Source organism: Mus pahari, chromosome 5, assembly GCF_900095145.1.
Source record: "Mus pahari chromosome 5, PAHARI_EIJ_v1.1, whole genome shotgun sequence".
NCBI lineage: Eukaryota > Metazoa > Chordata > Mammalia > Rodentia > Muridae > Mus > Mus pahari.
This window is the reverse complement of record NC_034594.1, coordinates 151,936,677-151,958,390: the sequence shown is the minus strand read 5'-3', so window position 1 is coordinate 151,958,390 and position 21,714 is coordinate 151,936,677. Positions and strand designations below refer to the sequence as shown.

Sequence of the window (21,714 nt, the reverse complement as noted above, 5' to 3'; positions counted from 1 at the left end):
CTCGAACTCAGAAATCCACCTGCCTCTGCCTCCGGAGTGCTGGGATTAAAGGTGTGCGCTACCACTGCCCTGCTTCCTGGCTTTTTTAAACAGGTACCTTTACTCACTGGATTATCTTGGTGGCCTTAGAATTTACTAGCAATAGAATTTAAAATTTGAAGTTAACATGTATTTATGTATTGAAAGAAGTGACTGGTTTTTTGGTTTTTGTTCTTGTTTTATTTTGCCATTTCACCAAAGGAAAAGGTACAATTTCACTTAGAGGCCTAATTTGAATAGTCTATTTTCAGTCTGTTTTAATTGCATTTTTCATGAAACAGTGAATTTTGGTTTACATAAAATGCCTTTTAGTCAGTGAGTTATTTAACATTTTAGAGATTTGCTTAACCTCACTTTGGTTCAATGTATACTAAATACAAACTAAATTATATATATATATATATATATATATATATATATATATATATATATATATGCATACTGTTGATTATTTTGATTTGTCGTTTGTGGTTGATAAATGGAAAGTTGCCCAGCCATTGTTAACTCTTCTTTCTAGGATTGGTGGACTTGAGCAACAAGCATATGGTTACCCAGCTTCTCTGTCAGTACGCACACATGGTTCTGTGGTTCTGCCACTCGGGGCTTCTACCTGAAGGCTTAGGTAACGTATTTAATATAGGAATAGCTTTTTTTTTTTTTTTTTTTTTNTTTTTTGAGACAGGGTTTCTCTGTATAGCCCTGCCTGTCCTGGAACTCACTCTGTAGACCAGGCTGGCCTCGAACTCAGAAACCCACCTGCCTCTGCCTCCCAAGTGCTGGGATTAAAGGTGTGTGCCACCACTCCCCTGCTATGAATAGCTATCCAGACATCTTAGTTCCATAATGTTACTGTTTGCCTCTGAACCTTTATACAATGTTGCCTAGTCTTCATTCTAGTTCTTGTATCTTCATTGCCTCACAGACACTATGTTTATATTCATTGGATTTACATGTAAAATGAGAGCAAATTTGAGAAAAACATGGCTTCTAAAAATGTCACTATCTATTACTTAGATAATGAAACTGTGGTTTTTTTATAGCCTAATTTACTGATGTCTTCAGTATTTCCATTGTATTGTTTTTTTGAGGAGAGGGTCTCACCATGTGTCCCTGTCTGACCCTAAACTCACGTAGACAGATCAGGCTAATATTAATCATGGTTTCACCTGTCTCTACCACCTGGATGCTGGGACTCCCCAACATGCCTAGCTTGTCTGATCTCTCTCTCTCTCTCTTTTTTTTTTTTTTTTTGGTTTTCAAGACAGGGTTTCTCTGTATAGCCCCCACTGTCCTGGAACTCACTCTTTTTGTTTGTTTGTTTTTTGGTTTTCAAGACAGGGTTTCTCTGTATAGCCCCCACTGTCCTGGAACTCACTTTGTAGACCAGGCTGGCCTCGAACTCAGACATCCACCTGCCTCTCAAGTGCTGGGATTAAAGGCGTGGGCCACCACGCCCGGCATGTGTAATCTCTTATTATGGTGTCTGTCTATCTTTCAAAACAATGTATCAGGCTGGCGAGATGGCTCAGTGGGTAAGAGCACCCAACTGCTCTTCCGAAGGTCCAGAGTTCAAATCCCAGAAACCACATGGTGGCTCACAACCATCCTTAACAAGACCTGACTCCCTCTTCTGGAGTGTCTGAAGACAGCTACAGTGTACTTACATATAATAAATAAATAAATCTTTAAAAAAATAAACAAAAAAAAAAAAAACAGGGTATCACTATTTAGCTCTGGCTATCCAGGAATTCATACCAAATCCACCTGCCTTTGCTTTTTGAGTACCAGTATTAGAGGTTATTGATACTTGTCATCAATTAAGTGTTTCTTTTAGTCTAGTAATGTAAATACTGAGAATTAGAGACTTGAGAAATTATCAGTATTGTCTCATAGAGTTTGTTTGCAACAAAGACCCAGCTCACTCCATGTATTTCTGGGAAGCACAGTTGCTCTGCTTACTTCATGTGCAACTGTTGTCTTATTTACCCTTTACACTCCGCTTATATTCTCACTTAAGTTAGTGGTAAATATTATTTATTGGAAATTCTCTTTTGTGCCACAGGAATAAAATTATTAGGAATAATGTCTAGGCTGTTAAGATCCACCGAGCATCCTTGTTACAAACTTCTTTTTTTTTTTTTTTTTTTTAAGATTTTATTTATTTATTATATGTAATTACACTGTAGCTGTCTTCAAACACTCCAGAAGAGGGCGTCAGATCTTGTTACAGATGGTTACGAGCCACCATGTGGTTGCTGGTATTTGAACTCCGGACCTTTGGAAGAGCAGTCGGGTGCTCTTACCCACTGAGCCATCTCACCAGCCCATTACAAACTTCTTATGTTGATTAAATTTTAGCAAGACTAGACAAGGTGGTATGGTGCACACCTTTAATCCCAGCACTTGGGAGGCAGAGGCAGACCTGGTCTACAGAGCAAGTTCAAGGACAGCCAGGGCTGCCTAGAGAAACCTTGCTTCAAGAAAACAACAGCAACAGCAAAAATAATAAAAAAAATTTAGGAAGACTAAAAATTTATTACACAATTACAGTAAAGTCAGTTGAAGTTTTGAGATAATTTGGCAATATTGCTAACTTTTTCTTTTTCTCCAACTTTAATAAAACCCCTAGATGATGCTCTGCAGCTGTCAAGACTACGCTACAACTACCCTATAATCCAGAACTACTATACAAGTCGTCGGCAGAAGTGTGAGCGCTCGCTCAGGTACAGGCAGCCTGACTACAGTATTCACTCTCATGTAGTCAAGTATTGTCATAACTGACATTAACCTGATACCTATGCTTTTTTTTAGTTGAAAATAATTTTTATATAAAATATTTAAAAAGATAAAATAATAAACCTGCTTAGGACACACACAGAAAACAAATGAACAGGAAAACTTAAAGAGCCAAAAAGCAACAAAACAAGAGACACACATTGACAAGCACAAAAATCTAAAAAATTAAAAAGTCTGTAGGATAAGAAGAAAATGGGCAGACCAAGCATTCTGAGTTAAAAAGTACCATTGAGTTGGTTTATATTAGCCATCTACTGGTGGGCTGGGCATAGGGCCTTGCAGATGATATGAAAGTATATATAGTGACCCTAAAAATTCCACCCAGAAACTTCTGTAGCTGATAATACTTTCAGTAGCAGGGTACAAAATTCATGGACAAAACTCACTAGCCTTCCTGTGTACAAAGGACAGAGTAAGAGAGAAATTGAGGAAACAGTGCCTTTCACAATAGCCCCATAAAACAAAATATCTTGGGGTTCTCTATCAAGAAAGTACAAGATTTGTATAATTAAAACATTTAAGATACTGAAGAAAGAAATTAAAGATTCAGAAGCTAGAAAGGTCTCCCATGCTCACTGATTGGTAGGGTTAAATAGTAAAAATGGCATCCAGTCTAACGTCTGCAGTTTTAATACTCAGCAAAAACCTGAAAATATATCATGAATTGTTTTTTTGGTTTGGTTTGGTTTGGTTTTTTGAGACAGGGTTTCTCTGTATAGCCCTGGCTGTCCTGGAACTCACTTTGTAGACCAGGCTGGCCTCGAACTCAGAAATCCACCTGCCTCTGTCTCCCGATTGCTGGGATTAAAGGCGTGCGCCACCACGCCCGGCGAATTGGTTATTTTTAACTGTTTTCAAAACTTAATCGTTTTTCCTTTTTTATATTTCTCATATAAATTAAAAATAGCCTAATTAATTGCTTTGAAATGAAATTATGGTAGAAGGAATATTTAGAATCTGATCCTGTCTCAGGATTTACCAGTCTTCTTCCTCAGATTGGAATGAAAGAATTGTAGAAGACCAAGTAACATTTAGGGTATGGTTCACAAACACTGATGGTTGTCTTACTTCAGATTCTCCAGGGAATGAGCTGTAATGCTAATACTCTGAATTTTGGAGTTCACAGTGCTTTAGTGTAACTATTCTAGGATAATGAATGTGAACTTGGGAAGTTGATGGGGGTTTTGGTTTTAATATTCTTTATTTGTTGTGTCCTGAAACAGTGAGTTGCTCATGGCGTTGAATTAACTGTATCTGACCATCACCTTAAACTGGATTCTCCTACCCCAGTCTTACATGTGCTAAGATTCTTCTTGTTTCTAGTCATTCATATTCTAAATTTTGGTAGCTGTTAATTCTGTGTGTGTCCATTGGAGAATTCTTTACATTTTCTGATGCTTTATTTGTAAGCTACAATATGAATATAGTCATATGTGTAGGGCACTTAGTATATGTCTGTCTGATTCTTACAACTGTTTCAATAAATAGAAACTTCCTGCTGTTCATAACAGTAGGGAATGAAATAGGCAGGGGTGAAATCAGTGTCTCACATTGTAAGTGTCCAGAAGCACATTGCTGAAGGAACAAAGCCAGGATTTAGCTCTGAGCTGGAACAGAAACATTTTTGCTACCTGGGACTGCTAATAATTCATTCAGGATGGTGGAAAATAGAACAGTCAGCCATTTTGCTTGTTTGGTCCCATTCTTTCCTTCACTGGCTGGTGTGGTAATGATCGAACTTGAGGCAACTTAGGGATTTTTTTTCTAACCAATGCTACTTTTATCTCTACAGTCTGTTTTTCACCTGTCTTTTGATAATTTTATAGTTTTTAAGCATTTGATGCTTACTGTTTTGATATCAGCAGTTAAGATTGATGCAAATTATCCTTAACGTTTCCCATGTTGCAGAGGAAAGTGGAACCACAACTGCTTGATGATTGATGGATTAGTCTCTCAACTAGGAGATGAAGTAGAGAAGTTGTGGAAGCGGGACGAAGGTGGCACAGGAAGATATCCTCCTGCTAGCATCCATGTAGGTCACAGTGACACGGAGCCATTGACAGTGAATGGAGGGGAAGAGCTGATGGTTCACACCGGGCATAGGCTAGGGAACATTGAACATGAAGAAAAGACTAGAAGATACACTGACAGTTTTATCTTTTCCTTTTATAGGCATTACTTGATATATATTTATTAGACAACATTACTGAAGCAAGCAAACATGCTATTGTATCCTTTAAACTTTTACTAAGTATTTGTACGTTACCAAAATTATAGCAATAGGGCTCTCAAATATCTAACCTAGTCTCATGAAATGTTTTCATTTTTTCCCTACTTAAGTGTGTATTCTTAACTCAGAGTTAGTGGTCGTGTTCAGATGACTGATAATGAATGTAGAAGTATATAAAAATTACTATTTTAGGCTACTTATTCTTGCGGTAACCTTACCTTTTATCAGATTATCAAGTGTGTATAAAACCAGCTGCTCTGAGACTGGCAGTTGGGGTGAGAGGAGTCAGTGTGTGAGTGGTGGCCCAGGCCAAAGGTTTGATCTCCAGCACTGGAAGGAAAGAGTGGAAGTTACTCTGAATACTGCTGGGAGCAAGCTGCCATTCTCGATGGAGTTCATTTAAGTGCTGAGAATAAATAGCATTGAAAGTTTACTCAAGGAACTGGAGAGACAGCTAAGTAGGTAAAGTGCTTGTTATAGAAGCAGGAGGACCTGAGTTCAGATTCCCAGTCCCCACGGAAAAGCTAAGACTGTTGTGTGCTTGCAGACCCAGCGCTACAGAAGCATAGACATCAGAGAGCTGGATTCTATTGCCTTGCAGGCCAGGAAGTGGAGTCAAGTGTTAAGATCCGGGTTAAGTGAGAGAGAGACTTTCTAGGGGGCAGAGGGTTCAGATAGAGTGAGCACTATCTGGTGAGCTTTAGCACAGTATCTAACTTCTGACTTCCATTTGCATGTGAGTGTGCTGTAAGAACATGGATGCACACACTCATTTGGCATACACTCATACACAAACGAGTTTTTAAAGTTAGCTCAACACAGCATTAGGCATTATTTGAATCCTGTGCCTTTTACCAAATTGAAAAGATTGTCTCCTGGAGGAACAGTTTAGTTTAGGTATGGACTTCAGAAAAGAGCAAGTTTCATATCTTGATCCCTATTTTGTGGCACTGTTTGTGCTAAAGTCCTTATAATCTAATATATTATTTGTCATAATGTATATAAGATGCTTGTATTTGCTTAAGCTACCAGCTTTGCCTGATAGAGTTTGATCTTTAACTTTTTAAAAATTTACTAAACAAGTTACTTGAATTTACTATTTGTTTTAATGAAAAGGATGTATTTTTATTCTGTCTTTTTTGTTGTTGTTGTAGCAGTAAAATACAGAGAATAAGTAAGGTTGGCATGGAACTCCTTTTCCCCGAGTTTAGTAAACTATATCCATACCTGTTATCCCTAATGGCCTTGTAAGATTAAGTTTCCTAAACCTCTTCATTCTACATTCTGCTCCCTCCTCTAACTATATTGTTTATTATCCTTAATGCTTTTTTAAAAAGACCATTTATTTGCTGCTTGATATTATGTATTCCTTTCCAAATAAAGCGGATACCCCCATTGAATCTTTCCCAACTGCCTTTGCTATTTCTTGGGGCCAAGTTAAGCTAGTTCAAGGATTTTGGCTGCTAGATCATAATGACTATGAGGTAAGTAACTCACTTGGAAAATAAGCTTTTGTAGGTTATTATACTAGAAAATGTATAACTACATTAATTTTGACATAGGATGCTGTCTTTCTAGAAGTAATACAAGAACTCACTTTAACTAGTGTTCTCACCTAAGTAGCAAGAACATAAGTTAATAAACTCGGGTTACTTGTTCTTTAAAGAATGGGTCATACAGGTGGATGTTTGGGAATGGTGCAGCACTGACTGTTGTACTAAAAGATTTGTTTGGGTTCTAGTATGAGCCAAAGAAGACAAAATTAGTTGATGGGTGTGAAATTGGTGTAAGAAGTATTCTATATAAGGAGGCCTCAAAGATGATATTTCTGATAAACCCTGGGTCTTTGACCTCTACCATAGATTAGACACATATTTACACTTATCTAATTTTGACTTCTGTGATTTCTTAATACTATTTGCCTTTTAAGTATCAACTACCTTGTCTAAATACTAAAGACTGTATTTATAGTTAACACTTCATTGTTTTGCAGAATGGCTTAGACCTTCTGTTTCACCCAGTTACTGCAAAGCCTGCATCGTGGCAGCATTCAAAGATAATTGAAGCCTTTATGAGTCAGGGAGAGCACAAACAGGCTCTCCGGTATCTTCAGACAATGAAGCCAACAGTGTCCAGTAGCAATGATGTTATCCTTCACCTCACTGTTCTACTTTTTAATAGGTAAGTACATCTTAAAAATAGAAGCTCTTGGTCATACGTTAAAAAATGGAATTGATGGGAATACGTAGTAAAAAATACATGTAATCAGGTGATGTGACATCTGCCTATAAACTTATGGAAAATTACAGCCAACCCTGGATACATGAGACCCTGTCTCAAGAAAACAAAAATACATAATTTTACATTGGTCGAATTATCTTATAAGACAAATACATGGTGCCTTTCACCAAGTAAACAGTGTGTGCTTGGCTGAGACCACTGATTACTTACTGTCTGCCGCTTATTAACGACATGGCTGTCTCTTTCATGGACAGATTAGGTTAGGTATGGACTTACGAGCAAGTTTCATATCTTAATGCTTAAACCAGATTTGAGCAAATACTAATTTTCCCTAGAGACCTTTTGTTTTTATTTGTATATTTGTGTATGTGTGCTTTATATGTTGTAAGTATGTGTACATACCACGTGTGCACAGCATCGTCAATTGCTCTACACTGAATATTCCATAGACTGGACATGCTGAGATTCATTTACAGCAAGCCACCACCACCACCACCATCAATCACTGGCTTCATAAGTGTAGAATAAAGAGTAACTCGATGTTGTTAAAAGTTGGAGAACATTACACCAGTGAAGATGATTGCTTTTTTGAGAGTAAAAACTACTTTGAAAAAAAGAAGCTTTAGTTTTATTAACTTATTTCATTGTGCAAGAAACCATTTCTAAGCATTTTGTGCATTTCTGATTTCTGAGTAAGAAGAGAGTAGCCACTAAACAAAGCAAATCGCTTTACAGTGAGTTCTTCAGTAAAGTAAGGTGCAGGGCAGACCCTGTCGAAAGCAAGCACAGAATTACTTAAGTTCCCATATACCTGCATCTCTAATCCAAGTGTTGATTCTCTGTGTCCTTGAACCATAATAGTTATATTCGGGGAATCTGAACTTAAATGTAAAAGGTTAGACCACATAGCAATCTTTCTAGCATTCAAGGATCGGTGATCGGATAATCATAATTAGAAATAGCTGATAGTTGAAAATGTTTCAGTATTTCAAACATACATACAATAACCCCTTCTCTGAGACTATGCTATGTAAGTGAGGTAATCCTGTGGCTTTTTAACTACTTAATGATACTGCTTAGTAATTATGCTAAATCCTTACAAATAGTACTGGGACCAACCAGGTAGCTCAAGCCAACAAAAGTGCCTATCGTGCAAGCCTGGTGAACCTAAACACACATAGAGGCAGGAGTCTGGACCTCCACATCATGTGGACACGTGTCATATACGCACATGTTCACAGATCGGTTAGGGGGATGTGGTTCAGCAGCCATCTACCAGAGCATAGTTTTTAAGAGGATAATCTTTGGATGAGGATAGATTTTAACTTTATAAACAGTACCACCTTCTCTTGCGTATTTGTCATTCCAGCATTTGAGAAGTTAAGCTAATCACTTTCTAAACTATAGTTTGTCCTCTCGAAGAATTTCTTGAGGTTAGTACCCACCTTTCAATATTGTGATTGTTAAGTGCACAGATGCCATTTTAGCTGTTGAGAAGGTTGTAAATTTTTAGCAGATGGTGGAAATGATTGATAGCCATTGTATCATTCACTAAACCTTGTGGCTTGATTCCAGACTCTGACCCCCTCTTTATCTAAGATGTGTAGTTTTCCCAGTTTTGTGGTGGGTGCACAATAGTTAAGAAACTGTCAGTATTGAGGTTGCCTGATTAATTTTTTTTTCTTACAAGTACAAGAGAAATGAAAAGTCCTTATGTGCAACTATTAGCCATTATTTTCTTTCTTTTCCTCTTCCTACACTCAGTAAATTGATTCTCCCATACTCTGTAGCTCAAGTTGAAGGACTTCTAACTTCTTCCTTCATGAATCACCTAAGCTTGCCATTGAGGTTTTTTTTTTTTTCCCTGTTCTTTAAAAGTCTTAATTTATAGTAGAGAGTTTAAGTTTTTGATACGTTGTTAGTTTTGTTGCAGTTATATAAAATAATCCACGTGATAACTGATGACTTACCTTCCATAAATAGTCAGTGTTATAAAAAATATTAATATAAAAAATATTAATAGGTTATCAGTCAGTATTGTCCCAGACATCGGGCTGTTTTGTTGTGTGGTTTTATTCCTTTTATGTTCTCAGTGACCTTTTCCTGCTCTATTTGATGCACAGGACCTGGGTTCAGTTCTCAATAGCCACAACATCTCACGACCACTTCTAACATTATAGAGAATCCAGTGCCCTCTTCTTGCCTCCGCTGGCACATAACTCACACATGCACACACACAAAAAAATAAGTTAAAAAAAATTACAGAGAAAATTTAGGCTGAGTTGCTGTCTTACTTAGGGTTTTACTGCTGTGAACAGACACCATGGCCAAGGCAACTCTTATAAGGACAACATTTAATTTGGGCTGGCTTACGGGTTCAGAGATTCAGTCCATTATCATCAAGGCAAAAACATGGCAGCATCCAGGCAGGCATAGTGCTGAGAGTTCTACATCTTTATCTGAAGGCTGCTAGCAGAATACTGATGACTTCCAGGCAGCTAGGATGAGGGTCTTCAAGCCCACACCCACAGTGACACATGTATACCAACAGGGTCACACCTCCTAACATTGCCACTCCCTCGGCTGAGCACATAGCAGACTGTCACAGCTGCCTGCTCTGGAATTGACTGTATGTTCTTTTTAATACTGCCAACTTATGTTTTACATATTACGTAAGCAAGAGTTTAACATTTTAGTGACTTTAGCATATTGTTATTTATTATGATTCGTTCACAGTATTGTGATCAAATCCAGGACCTTACATTGGTAGGCAAGCATTGTCTCTGAATATATTCCCAGGCCAGCCTTGTATTCTTATATAGTAACCACTATCATGAATAGTTATTGTCATTGTGCCAACCTCTTGTTATTTACACCCTATGTACCTTTCCAGTTTTCCTCTCTAGGAAGGGGGAGGTTAAGGTTCAGGTAAGGGACTCTTGTATCCAGGCTATCTTATAACTTACTGTGTAGCCCAAGCTTTTTCTCATACTCGTTTTGTGATTCTCCCTCTAAGATGCTGAAATTGCTGGTCTATGCCATCATGCCTGGTTTACATGGTCAAATTCAAGACTGTTGCATACGACATAGATGAGCACTGTACCAACACACACACACAGAGACCACAGTTGCTTTGCTGGGGTGTTTATGTAGATTATATTCCTTGCAGTTGTGTTGTTCCTTTCTGACCTACACATAAATTTAGTTTTCATAATTAAGCAAAAGTAAACCTCTAAAACAAGCCTGTCAGTGGGATTGAGTTGAACACTGTATTAAGTTCTCTTGCTGTGATAAACACCATGACCATGGCAACTTATAGAAGGAATTTTATTTGGGCTATATTTGTAGAGAGTCGTCACAGCTGGGGGTGTGGTGGCTGGAGCAAAATGCTAAAAATTCACTTTTTTTTTTTTTTTAACCATAAGCATGAAGTAGAGTGAGCACTGAGAATGGTCAGCTCAAGGCTTCTCATTATCACTCACTTCATCTGGCAAGGCCTCACCTTTGAGACCTCACCTAACAGAACCACCAACTGGTGAGCACATGTTAATCCATGAGTCTCTGGGAGACATTATTACTCAAATCGCCACAGACAGACTATAGCTGCCAAAGTGCACGGATTCCCAGACTGATGGTAGGAGACTCTTAAGTAAGAAGCACTGCTTCATTTAAATGGTGTTACTTCTCACAGAAACCTGTTCAGAGCTTCCACTTGGTGTCTTCAACTATTATTCAAGTTTTCTGCTTAGATCTTGGTTTAGATCAGCCAGTCACCTACTTCTAAGCCATGCTTCTTACTTCCCCACATATATTGTTAGTTTATACACACAGTTCTCCTTTTTTTTTTTTTTTTTGGTTTTTGGAGACAGGGTTTCTCTGTATAGCCCTGGCTGTCCTGAACTCACTTTGTAGACCAGGCTGGCCTCGAACTCAGAAAGCTGCCTGCCTCTGCCTCCTGAGTGCTGGGATTAAAGGCGTGCGCCACCATGCCCGGCTTCAGTTCTCCAATTTTGTTCCAGTGTTCTGTTCGTGCTAAGTGTCACTACCACAATATCCTGACTTTTCCATGTCAAACCACACAAACTTTCAGTTCTTTCTGCATGTTAGCATCTACTTTGCTTTTCTGCTACATAACACTTAAATATTAGAAAGCTGCTTAAAATTGAGGTTCCCAGATAACAGCAGACATAATGTTACAGGCCTTTATTCCCAGCACTGGGAATGCAGAGGCAGACAGATCTCTAGTTCAAGGGCAGCCTTGTCTACATAGTAAATTCCATAACAGCTAGAGTGAATTCCAGAACAGCAAAAGCTATAGAGTGAGATCCTGTCTTGGGCGGGGTTGAGTAGTGGTGAGGTGTCCAGATGTCTTTTTTGACATTAGCACGACTCATATATCAGTATTAAATAAAACTTTCAAGTAATTTTTAGTTGCACGTGTAATTATATTTTGATTCTGTAAGTAGGCGACTTTCCTACATGTTTCATAACTTTTCGAAACTTTGGTACTGATTCCAGATGCATGGTTGAGGCCTGGAACTTACTGCGACAGAACTCAAACAGAGTAAATATAGAGGAATTACTAAAGCACGCTTATGAAGTTTGTCAGGAAATGGGCTTAATGGAGGATTTACTGAAGCTACCATTTACAAATACTGAGCAGGTAATCATTGATCAGTATAAACTTAAAAAGAAATTTAGGGTGAATTGATAGTTTACAAATCTGCTTTTCTTCCTAGGAATGTTTAGTGAAATTTTTACAGTCCAGTACCAGTGTTGAGAATCATGAATTCCTTCTAGTTCACCATTTACAGCGTGCCAATTATATTTCGGCCTTGAAACTAAACCAGACTCTGAAGAATAATCTCACGGTATGATTAATTTTGTCTCATTGTATGAAGCAAAATAATACGGGAAAATGAAACCCTTTTTACTTATTTTACAAGAACTTACAGTTTAATAACCATCTTACTTTACATTGTCCTCAACTTGAAGGATCTGGGTAGGTGCGGTTATTATTGAGAACTGAGTATTACTGCTTACATTTTCTCTGTGTGCCATTTTATCGGATAGGTCCACTCACTGAGAGAATGAAAGGAAGACAACTAGAGAGTAAGAGTCGTACAGCACAAAGAGCACTGACCTTCAGAAATTAGACTGCTCTTAGCTTGTTCTCTGCATATAGAACACCTTTGAGCCTTGCTTTCCTGATCTGTAAGATGAGTCTTGCGAGCTCGTCTGTCTGGTTGTCATACCCAGCATATCCACATCCAGGGATGGACCTGACTAAAGCACTGGGAGAATGAAGGAAACAAGCAGAGATCCATAGAAAAGCTGGGATCTGCTGGACTGGGCTCTTGTGTAGAAACCACAGCACCCTGGAAGCTCAGCGTGTTTATTATATACAGTTGAAACTGGAGAGAGGGCAGGGCTACTGCATATAGCTGAACAAGGAAGCTAGATTACTATATACAGATAAACAAGGAGGTAGGGTTTATAATACACAGCTGGATCAAGGAAGACAGATTTATTTAATTTTGGTAGAACGGTCTTCAGGTCAAGTATCCAAAGGAAGAAAGCTACATTTTCTATACACAGTATTAACATCCACAAATGGACCAAAAGAAACCTTTGCCTCTACAACTAATATGTGTGTGTGTGTGTGTGTGTGTGTGTGTGTGTGTGTGTGTGTGTGTGTGTGTGTGTGTTGGGGGTGTCTCTCATTTTCCTGTGTACATGAGGCTTTTTGTCTTGACACCTCCATGGCCATGTCAGCAACACATGTTTACTCAAAGCTTACCCAGCTTGGATGGAAGAAGCTAAGTGTGTGTTATGTTGTTTGTGTGAGTTGTAAAGTATCAGAGTTTGGTAGTGGGTATTTGGGATGTATAAACGTGTGCACAATTAAGGAGGTATATGAAATCTGAGCTGGAAAGATATAGATAAAGGAAGATGATATATAACATTCATAATTAAAATTTCAGGAATCAATCTATAGCAGCACCTAAAATTAGGAAAATTAAAACTTTATATTGTATTTAATAGAGTGAACTTTATAATGTATTTAATAGAGTGATCGTGACCCTCGATTGCGGGAGAGATCAGTGACTCGAAATTCTATATTAGACCAGTATGGGAAAATCCTACCTAGAGTCCAGAGAAAGTTAGCTGTTGAGCGAGCTAAGCCTTACCATCTGTCAACGTCCTCAGTTTTTCATGAAGGTAAGAGTTCATTGTAGAATGCTTATACTCGGGCTAGGGAAGATACTGAGTGGTCCTTCCCTTCCTGGAGTCCTCACCATCATTTCCTTGCTTTGCGCACTTAATTACCTTCTATTAATAAAAGGTGATAGATGCAACTGAGTCCTGTATTTTTATTTTTTAAGTTTCTAGACCCAAACCATTATCGGCATTTCCAAAGAAAGCTATAACTGGAACAGTGTTAACAAGATCTACGTTCATCAGCAATGTTTTATCTAAAATTGGAGAGGTGTGGGCAAGTCATGAACCTAGAAATGACATCTCACTTTTTAACAGGTATTCTTTTAATTAACTTTAAATTTTTTATATTTACTTACTTTGTGTAGTGGAGGGCATGGCATGGGTGTCAGGGTGCATGTGGAGGTCAGAGAACTATTTAGATAAGTTGGCTTTCTCCTTCCACCATATGGGTCCCAGGGATCAAACAGAGGCAACAAGTGTTTGTTTTTTTAAATATCAATTAAAGTCCTTCTACATATACTCTTTCCTGAGCTGCAGCAGTGTTCCTCGGTGAACCTTCATTGTTAGCAAGTTTATTACCAAATGTAAAAAAATGAAAACTTCATTTAAGTTAGCTACTTTGTTAAAGAAATGGTTTTGTCATTAAGTTTACATTTTAAACTCTTTTTATTTGTGGGTGTGGTCTGTCTAGTGGAGATCAGGGGCTTTCCCAGGCAGTTCTCTCCCATGTAAGTCTACCTGCTGAGTCTTCCTTTTGGCCCCACCTAAGATTTTCAAATGACTATTGTTATTTGGCAACAGTGCAGAGAGATATACAAAGTGAAGAGGAGAAGTGCTTCTTTCCTCTTCTGTCTGATCTCATAGAACTTTTGCCAATAACCCATGTGACACACAATTTAAAACTGAGGATTTTTTCTTTGTAGTCCTAAAGCAGAACAGCCATCTCCTGTAGTACATGCTTCTCCACACCCAGAGCTTCCTGAGGCCGCGTTTGTTGGAACTCCAATTTCAAATACATCCCAGAGAATTTCTAGGTGAGACTGTCTTGAACAATTCTGAAAAAACTGTACTTGTCAGGTAATATTTTAAATTCTTAAGCATTCATTTGAATACTTTCTGTTCTAATTTAGGAGTATAATCATTTTATGAAATTATAAATCAAATTATACTTATTTCTGTTTACTTATTTCATGTGGCTTAATGAAAATAAGCAAACCATATTAAAACCCTGAGGAAAACAAGCTGTCAAACTTTGTTTTGTTGAACACTACAAGAATGTTGAAATCTTGGTTGACTAGGTGAAGATTTCTTCTGGGCCTACTGAAGTGTCTTGTGTTGCTTAGGTGCAGTAATAGTTGATCTTACCCAAAATATTAATTCTTAAACTCCTCTTAAAATATGAAATTGTGAGGTTGGATGTCGAGTATGCCTTTAATCTCAGCACTTGGGAAGCAGAAGCAGGCAAATCTCTTGAGTTCAATGCCAAGCTATTCTACAGAGAGGATTCCAGGACAGCCAAGGCTTGTTAACAGAGAAACCTTGTCTCAAAAGACAAACTCAATGAAATTGTGATTTAGTATATATTTAAGAACATTGGGTACCTGAACTGCACTCATACTCATTAACAGAGAACATTTTTTATTCTGAACAGTAATGCCTACTCACTATAAGTTTTAGCTGTTTTGTCAAAATTATACTTACTAAAATTGAGTTTTTACACTAACAATAAGGTACTTGGTTTTTGTTTTTGTTTTTTTTTTTTAAGTTGAAATCAGAGATGTTTGGACCTTCCATAATTGGGCATATTCTGGAATTTTGGACTGAATTTAGTTAGATGGTTTCTATTATGAGATGATAAGAAGTTGATAAGCATGAATGTAACTGATGTTTTGTCTTTTCCATTAGCAGTAGTTGTTTCCAACAAGCCACTTCCTCTGTCCACTCTACCTTAGCAGCAAATTGTTGAAAAGGAGGTAGTGAGAACTCTGGAGACAACTTCTAAGGTTCAGGTCTCCAGTGTAATGAAAAAACGAATATTAACTCGAGAGGACAGATCTATTAACTGTGGTTATATGCCTTCTCAGAGGATGAATGCATTCCCCAGTTCTCTTTTCCATGCTGATTTTGAAGAAGTGGGACCAGATAGGTACTGTCAGTCAGCCATGGCACTTTCACAGGCTTACATGATGGTTTCAGTTTGTTTTGTATATACTAGAAAGTCCATTATTTGGATCACACCAAAAAGTTGAGGAAATCCCAATACCTAGTGAGACACTTAGCATTTCATTTATATAACATTTCTTAATCAGAAATACTTTTTCTTGATTCTTTTTTAAAAGAGTAATTTTGCCAGGCAGTGGTGGCACATGCCTTTAAATTAATCCCAGCACTTGGGAGGCAGAGGCAGGTGGATTTCTGAGTTCAAGGCCAGCCTGGTCTACAGAGTGGCTTCCAGGACAGCCAGGGCTACACAGAGAAACCCTGTCTTGAAAAAAAAAAAAAAGGAGGAGGAGGAGGAAGAAAAGAAGAAGAAAATAATAATAATAATTTGAGTCATCGTGTGGAAATGGTTTCTGCAAATATTTTCTCCCTGAATAACAGTTGAGTCGTTGAGTCAGCTAGAGTTTCTTATTTCTGGCAGCAGCAAAGCTGGTCACATTTCTAAGCGATTTCAGCTGAGGTTTCTCTGGCATTTTGGAGGAACTAAATAATGCTGTTCTTTGGTTGTTTTTTGTTTTTGTTTTTTGAGACAGGGTTTCTCTGTGGAGTGCTGGCTATTCTAAAACTAGCTCTATAGAGCAGACTGGACTCACTCAGATCTGCCTACCTCTACTTCCTTACTGCTGAGCTTAAAGGTGGGCGCCACCACCACTACCCCAGCAAGGATGCTGAGGGTAATGGCATATGCCTATAATTCTACTGCTTGGGAGGCAAGGATCTGGAGTTTTCGGGGTCATCCTTGGAGACACACATACACACACACACACACACACACACACACACACACACACACAAACTTAAATAAAACACAGCCTGTACAAATGGTCTACCAGATACTGTGACTTGAAGATGACCTTGAAATTTAAATCATAGGTAAAGTGAAAGTGGGCAACTGGAGCTCTTTGTTTTTAAATTATCTACAGTTCCTAATTCTTTTTTTGCTTTTGAAAGAATGTCAGACTTTTTAAACTAATGGTGACAGTTTTATTCATTAATATACTTAACTAAAATTAGGTTTACGTGTTATGGTGTTTAATAGTGAGCACACAGATATCTATTTGTATTTAATTACAGATTACTGGATTTGGTTGTCCATCCTGTCCCCCAGCCTTCTCAGTGTTTGGAGTTTATTCAACAAAGTCCCACAAGATCTCCTCTGTGCCTGCTGTCCAGTTCATTACCGTTAAGTTCACAGTTAAAAAGGCCGCGTCAGAGCACCTCCAGGCCTTCAGAGTTGCTTTTACTTGAGACTCCTCTTATAGTTAAGGTTAGTATCTCCTGTTAGTGTCCTAGGGAAGCAGCATGGTTGTCAAGTGGCACATAGAAACTAAGCTAGTTACAGCATAACTCTGGCTATTGAAATGTATTCATTTTAATTCTTACGGTTATATTTTTTTCTCTCCTTCTTTGATTTATTTTGTTTTGTTTCATTTTCAATTTTTTCAATACATTTTCTCTTTGTGGCACTGTCTGTGCTGGAACACAGAGATCTGCCTGCCTCTGCCTCCTGTGCTGGTATTGAAGGTATGAGCCGATACTGCTACCGGCTATGGTTGTATTTTTAAAGTACTGTATTTTACTTCTTAGACAGTTGATTAAGCTTATACTTTTCTGCTTAATAATAATGATGTTTAGAAAATAATGATCGTCATAAATTTTCCTTTTTAAAATGCTTTTGTGTTTTTGAATTATTTATGTATATATTATTGTTGACCATCATCGTGGGCGTTTTTGTTGTTGTTGTTGTTGTTCCAAATAGTTACTACGTTGGTGGATTTTCTTGCAAATACTTGGTTTTTAGGCTCATTTTCACTTGTTTCATTTTGAGCTACTGTTGACAGGTGATCTTTTAAAAGATTAAGGACAGATGACTAAGAAGAAAACAAATCCAAACTGGTAGTGACTGGTAGCAGTTAGCATATACATTTTTCATTTTCCAAGTATTTTTGCATATGGTGTCTTAGGCTCTGGTGTTAGTTTGATTCTGCATATGGTTTTTTGTGGGTTTGATTTGGGTTTTTTTGGACAGGATCTCACTAGTCACCCAGGCTAGACTCAAACTTAGATGCAGCTCAGAGTGGCCTAGAATTTGTAACCCTCTTGTCTCAGCCTCCTGGGTTTGAACCTAAGCTTCCCTAAGTTTTTTTTTTTTCCCTAAGTTTCTTGTATAGTAATTTGGACTAAGTCTTTGGGTGTGTTTTTGTTTTCATTATTTATTGTGTTTAGTGGTTTGAGGAGAAGAGGTTTATGATAAACTAAGGAATTCTTATTTTTCAAATTGAAGAAGGGATGTTTCACTGAATGCTGTTGTATTTGTTAGGTCCTAATTTATACTGTCCCCTGATGTGGAGTACTCCTGTTCCTGACTTATAACATAATATTTCTATCCCTTTTAATTTTCTTTACCCCAAAATCACATTTTTATATTCTCTGTGGCTAGAATCAGAGGAAATTAAATGTTTGTTTGTTTGCCTATCTCTTTTAGAGGCAGGGTTTCTCTGGGAAGCCCTGGTTATCCTGGAACTTACTTTGTGGACTAGGCTGACCTTAAACTCAGAGATCCGTCTGCCTCTGCATCTCGAGTGCTGGGATCAAAGGCATGTGGCACCACTGCCTTGCTCCTTTTTAAAGAGATTTTCTTTCCTTTTCTTTTTTTAAAGATTTATTTATTTTATGAATATGAGTACACTGTAGCTGTACTGTTGTGAGTCATCATGTGGTTGCTGGGATTTTGAGTTCAGGACCTCTGCTTGCTCTGAGCAGTCAGCCCGCTCTCTCTGGCCTAAAGATTTATTATTATATCTTAAGTACACTGTAGCTGTCTTCAGATACACCAGAAGAGGGCTTCAGATCTCATTACAGATGGTTGTGAGCCAACATGTGGTTGTGGGATTTGAACTTGGGACCTCTGGAAGAGCAGTCAGTCTTACCTGCTAAGCCATCTCTCTAACCCCCAACAGTTTAATTTGTAAAGCAGTAAAATGAGTTGTTAATTAGATTAGCCTCCTCTAGTCCGTGTAATACACAGTCCTCTCACTTGACTTCACTCACGTTCTTTATCTGTTTTACAAATGTTAAATAATTACACTGTTTTAAGCTTAATTTAAAAAGGAAAAACTCAGGGCTTTTAAAGAGATGATAGAAATAATTTTGTCTAGTAAACTGAACATAAAGTTCTAGTTGAATTTTGTATTTTCCACCAATCTGAAGTAAAACGTTTTATTTGTGGGTTTTGAAGGTAAAAGTATATGCTCTCTGAAATCACTTTTTTTTTTTTTTAAGATTTATTTATTATGAGTAAACTGTAGCTGTCTTTATACATACCAGAAGAAGGCATCAAATCTTACAGATAATTGTCAGCCACCATGTGGTTTCTGGGACCTCTGGAAGAGTAATTGGTGCTCTTGATCACTGAGTCATCTCTCCAGCTCAAAATTCTTTTTTCTTTTCTTTCCTTTCCTTTTCATTTCTTTTCTTTCTCTCTCTTTCTTTCTTTTTTTTTTGGGGGGGGGGTGTGTGTTTTTCCCAAGACAAGATTTCTCTGTGTAGCCCTGGCTGTCCTGGGAGTCACTCTGTAGACCAGACTGGCCTTGAACTCAGAAATCCGCCTGCCTCTGCCTTCCAGGTGCTGGGATCAAATGTTTGTGCCACCACTGCCTGGCACTCTCTGAAATTGCTGTCTGCACTTGTGTAACTTACTTATAAACGCTAATACTGGGATTGTCTTTGCTCTTCATCATAGAAAGCTAAATCTTTGGCTCTGTCAGCTACGTCTTCTGGATTTGCCGAGTTTACTCCTCCATCCATCCTTAGGTCTGGTCTTCGAACAACACCTTTAGCATCTCCCTCTCTGTCACCTGGAAGATCGCTCACTCCGCCTTTCAGAGTTAAAGAAACTAGGATTTCATTCATGGAAGAAGGCATGAGTACACACTGGACTGATAGAGTAAGTTTGATAAGCAGAACTGAGATTTTTTTTTTTTTAAATGAACTTTTGTGGATAGTCTTTTTTTTTTTTTTTTTTTGAGACAGGGTTTCTCTGTGTAGCCCTGGCTGTCCTGGAACTCACTTTGTAAACCAGGCTGGCCTCGAACTCAGAAATTCACCTGCCTCTGCCTCCCAAGTGCTGGGATTAAAGGCATGCGCCACCATGCCCGGCTTTGTGGATAGTCTTGAAACTACAAAGTAGGTCTGAAAGAAACCATTAGCCTATATTTGGGCTAAGCCAATATATATACCTTCTATAGGTTAAATAAAATTGTGTGTGTGCGTGCTCCTCTTCTATTATTATACTATTAAAAGGACTAAGAAACTACATATTTTGATATTTGGTGACATCTCTTGATGGTTTGGTTTTTATCTAATATCTTGTTGCTTTTCTTGCCTAATTGGTTAATATATGGAAAGACTGGAGTGCCATTTTTAATAGAAATCTACCCACTTGATAATTTTTTATCGTCTATCTTGTACATTGTATTTTGTTTTAATCAGTAACAAATTATTCATTAGAGAAATATTAACAAAACTAAGTTTTATAATCACATCTAACGAAAGTTTGAGAAAGTAGGAAGTGTGGAAAGGATGGGTGTGTGTGGGTGGTATAGACAGTGGGCCAGGGACCCTGCTGCTTTCATGTGCTTTTCTTCCTAATTCCAGGCTACTGATGACCGGAATGCAAAAGCGTTTGTTAGCACATCTTTCCATAAGTGTGGACTCCCAGCAGAAACTGAGTGGATGAAGACCAGTGATAAGAATACCTATTTTCCTCTGGATGTCCCTGCAAAGGGCCCTCAGAAAGTGGTGGCAGAATCACTGGATACCCATTCACGAAGGCTAGAGAAGCTGGATGTGAGGAAAGAAGACAGCACTGCTTCCACCAGGTCAGACCAGACCTCCTTAGAGTATCATGATGCACCATCACCAGAAGACCTTGAAGGTGGCCTTTTTGTGTCCCCCAAGCCAGCAATTTCTTCCACTGAACTAACTACTAATTCAACTCTACAAACAGAGAGGGGTAATGATAAAGATGCGATTAAGTCAGAAGGTACTCCTTCAGCTGTGAAGAAACAAACAGGTAGGAATTCTTTGTGCATATTCAAAGTTGTCATTGTTATCTACAGTAAAATTTATAATAGAATATTTCCTACCATAGTAAAGTGTCAAGACTAAATAATTTTCTCAGTTTGCTAGATCTTAGACAAGGTAATTTTTTGTCAGCTTATGAAAATGGCTTGCCTTCTTTCATTCCTTCATACGCTGGTAAGATATTTGATGACAGCTTGCATGTGCTGCCCTTTACTGAGCCATAGCATTTACAAAGCAGCAGCAGGCGTGCTGACGGAAGGGGTGGAACACTGCAGTCTGCCTGAATGCATCCAGTAACTGTGACGAGTAGACCAGTGCCAAGTTTATAAACCGGGGAACTACTGGAATTTCAGACTTTTCTGACAGCCTGTTTGCTAGAAACCAGGACTTTGATTCTACTCTCTGCCCTCCCCTCTGAAATAATCACATGAAGCTCATAATGAATGTCCTCGGGACTGTGAATCTATTGTCTTAATAAGGTTTTTATCTATTGAAATATTTGTTATTTTTCAATGGTGGGGATTGTTTATTTTATGTGCTCTAGTAGAAAATCATCTTCTGTACCCCACAGTCTTCGCTGGCTATTGCCTAGCAGTAGTAGAGCACTGATACAGTACCTGCCTGTGCACCCTAGAGAGTGTGGTGGACTGTATTGACAGACACTTCACTGTTCTGGGACATGGGGCCAAGTGAACATCAGAAAGGGACACTTGGTTTAGAATCTGTGAACTAAATGCCTACTTTGCATTATCAAATTTTCTTTTAAGATGTATTTATTTTATGTACATGAGTGCACACTGTAGCTTTATGTATATGAGTACACACTATAGCTATACAGGTAGTTGTTTGCCTTCATCTGGTTGTTGAGTATTGAATTTAGG

At 38.2% G+C, this 21,714-nt stretch overlaps 1 protein-coding gene across 1 annotated transcript in view; it reads left to right on the top strand.

Moving 5' to 3' along the window:
* The window catches only part of Ahctf1 (AT-hook containing transcription factor 1), a 62,826-nt gene that overhangs the window by 23,246 nt on the left and 17,866 nt on the right, over positions 1–21,714 (top strand). The window contains exons 15-28 of the mRNA XM_029538708.1: positions 550–661; positions 2,669–2,762; positions 4,744–4,867; positions 5,008–5,064; positions 6,403–6,549; positions 7,059–7,246; positions 11,825–11,969; positions 12,046–12,177; positions 13,378–13,528; positions 13,693–13,843; positions 14,452–14,562; positions 16,823–17,015; positions 19,491–19,694; positions 20,405–20,822. Of these exons, the coding sequence (XP_029394568.1) occupies positions 550–661; positions 2,669–2,762; positions 4,744–4,867; positions 5,008–5,064; positions 6,403–6,549; positions 7,059–7,246; positions 11,825–11,969; positions 12,046–12,177; positions 13,378–13,528; positions 13,693–13,843; positions 14,452–14,562; positions 16,823–17,015; positions 19,491–19,694; positions 20,405–20,822 (2,227 nt within the window). The remainder of the gene's footprint in view (positions 1–549; positions 662–2,668; positions 2,763–4,743; positions 4,868–5,007; positions 5,065–6,402; positions 6,550–7,058; positions 7,247–11,824; positions 11,970–12,045; positions 12,178–13,377; positions 13,529–13,692; positions 13,844–14,451; positions 14,563–16,822; positions 17,016–19,490; positions 19,695–20,404; positions 20,823–21,714) is intronic.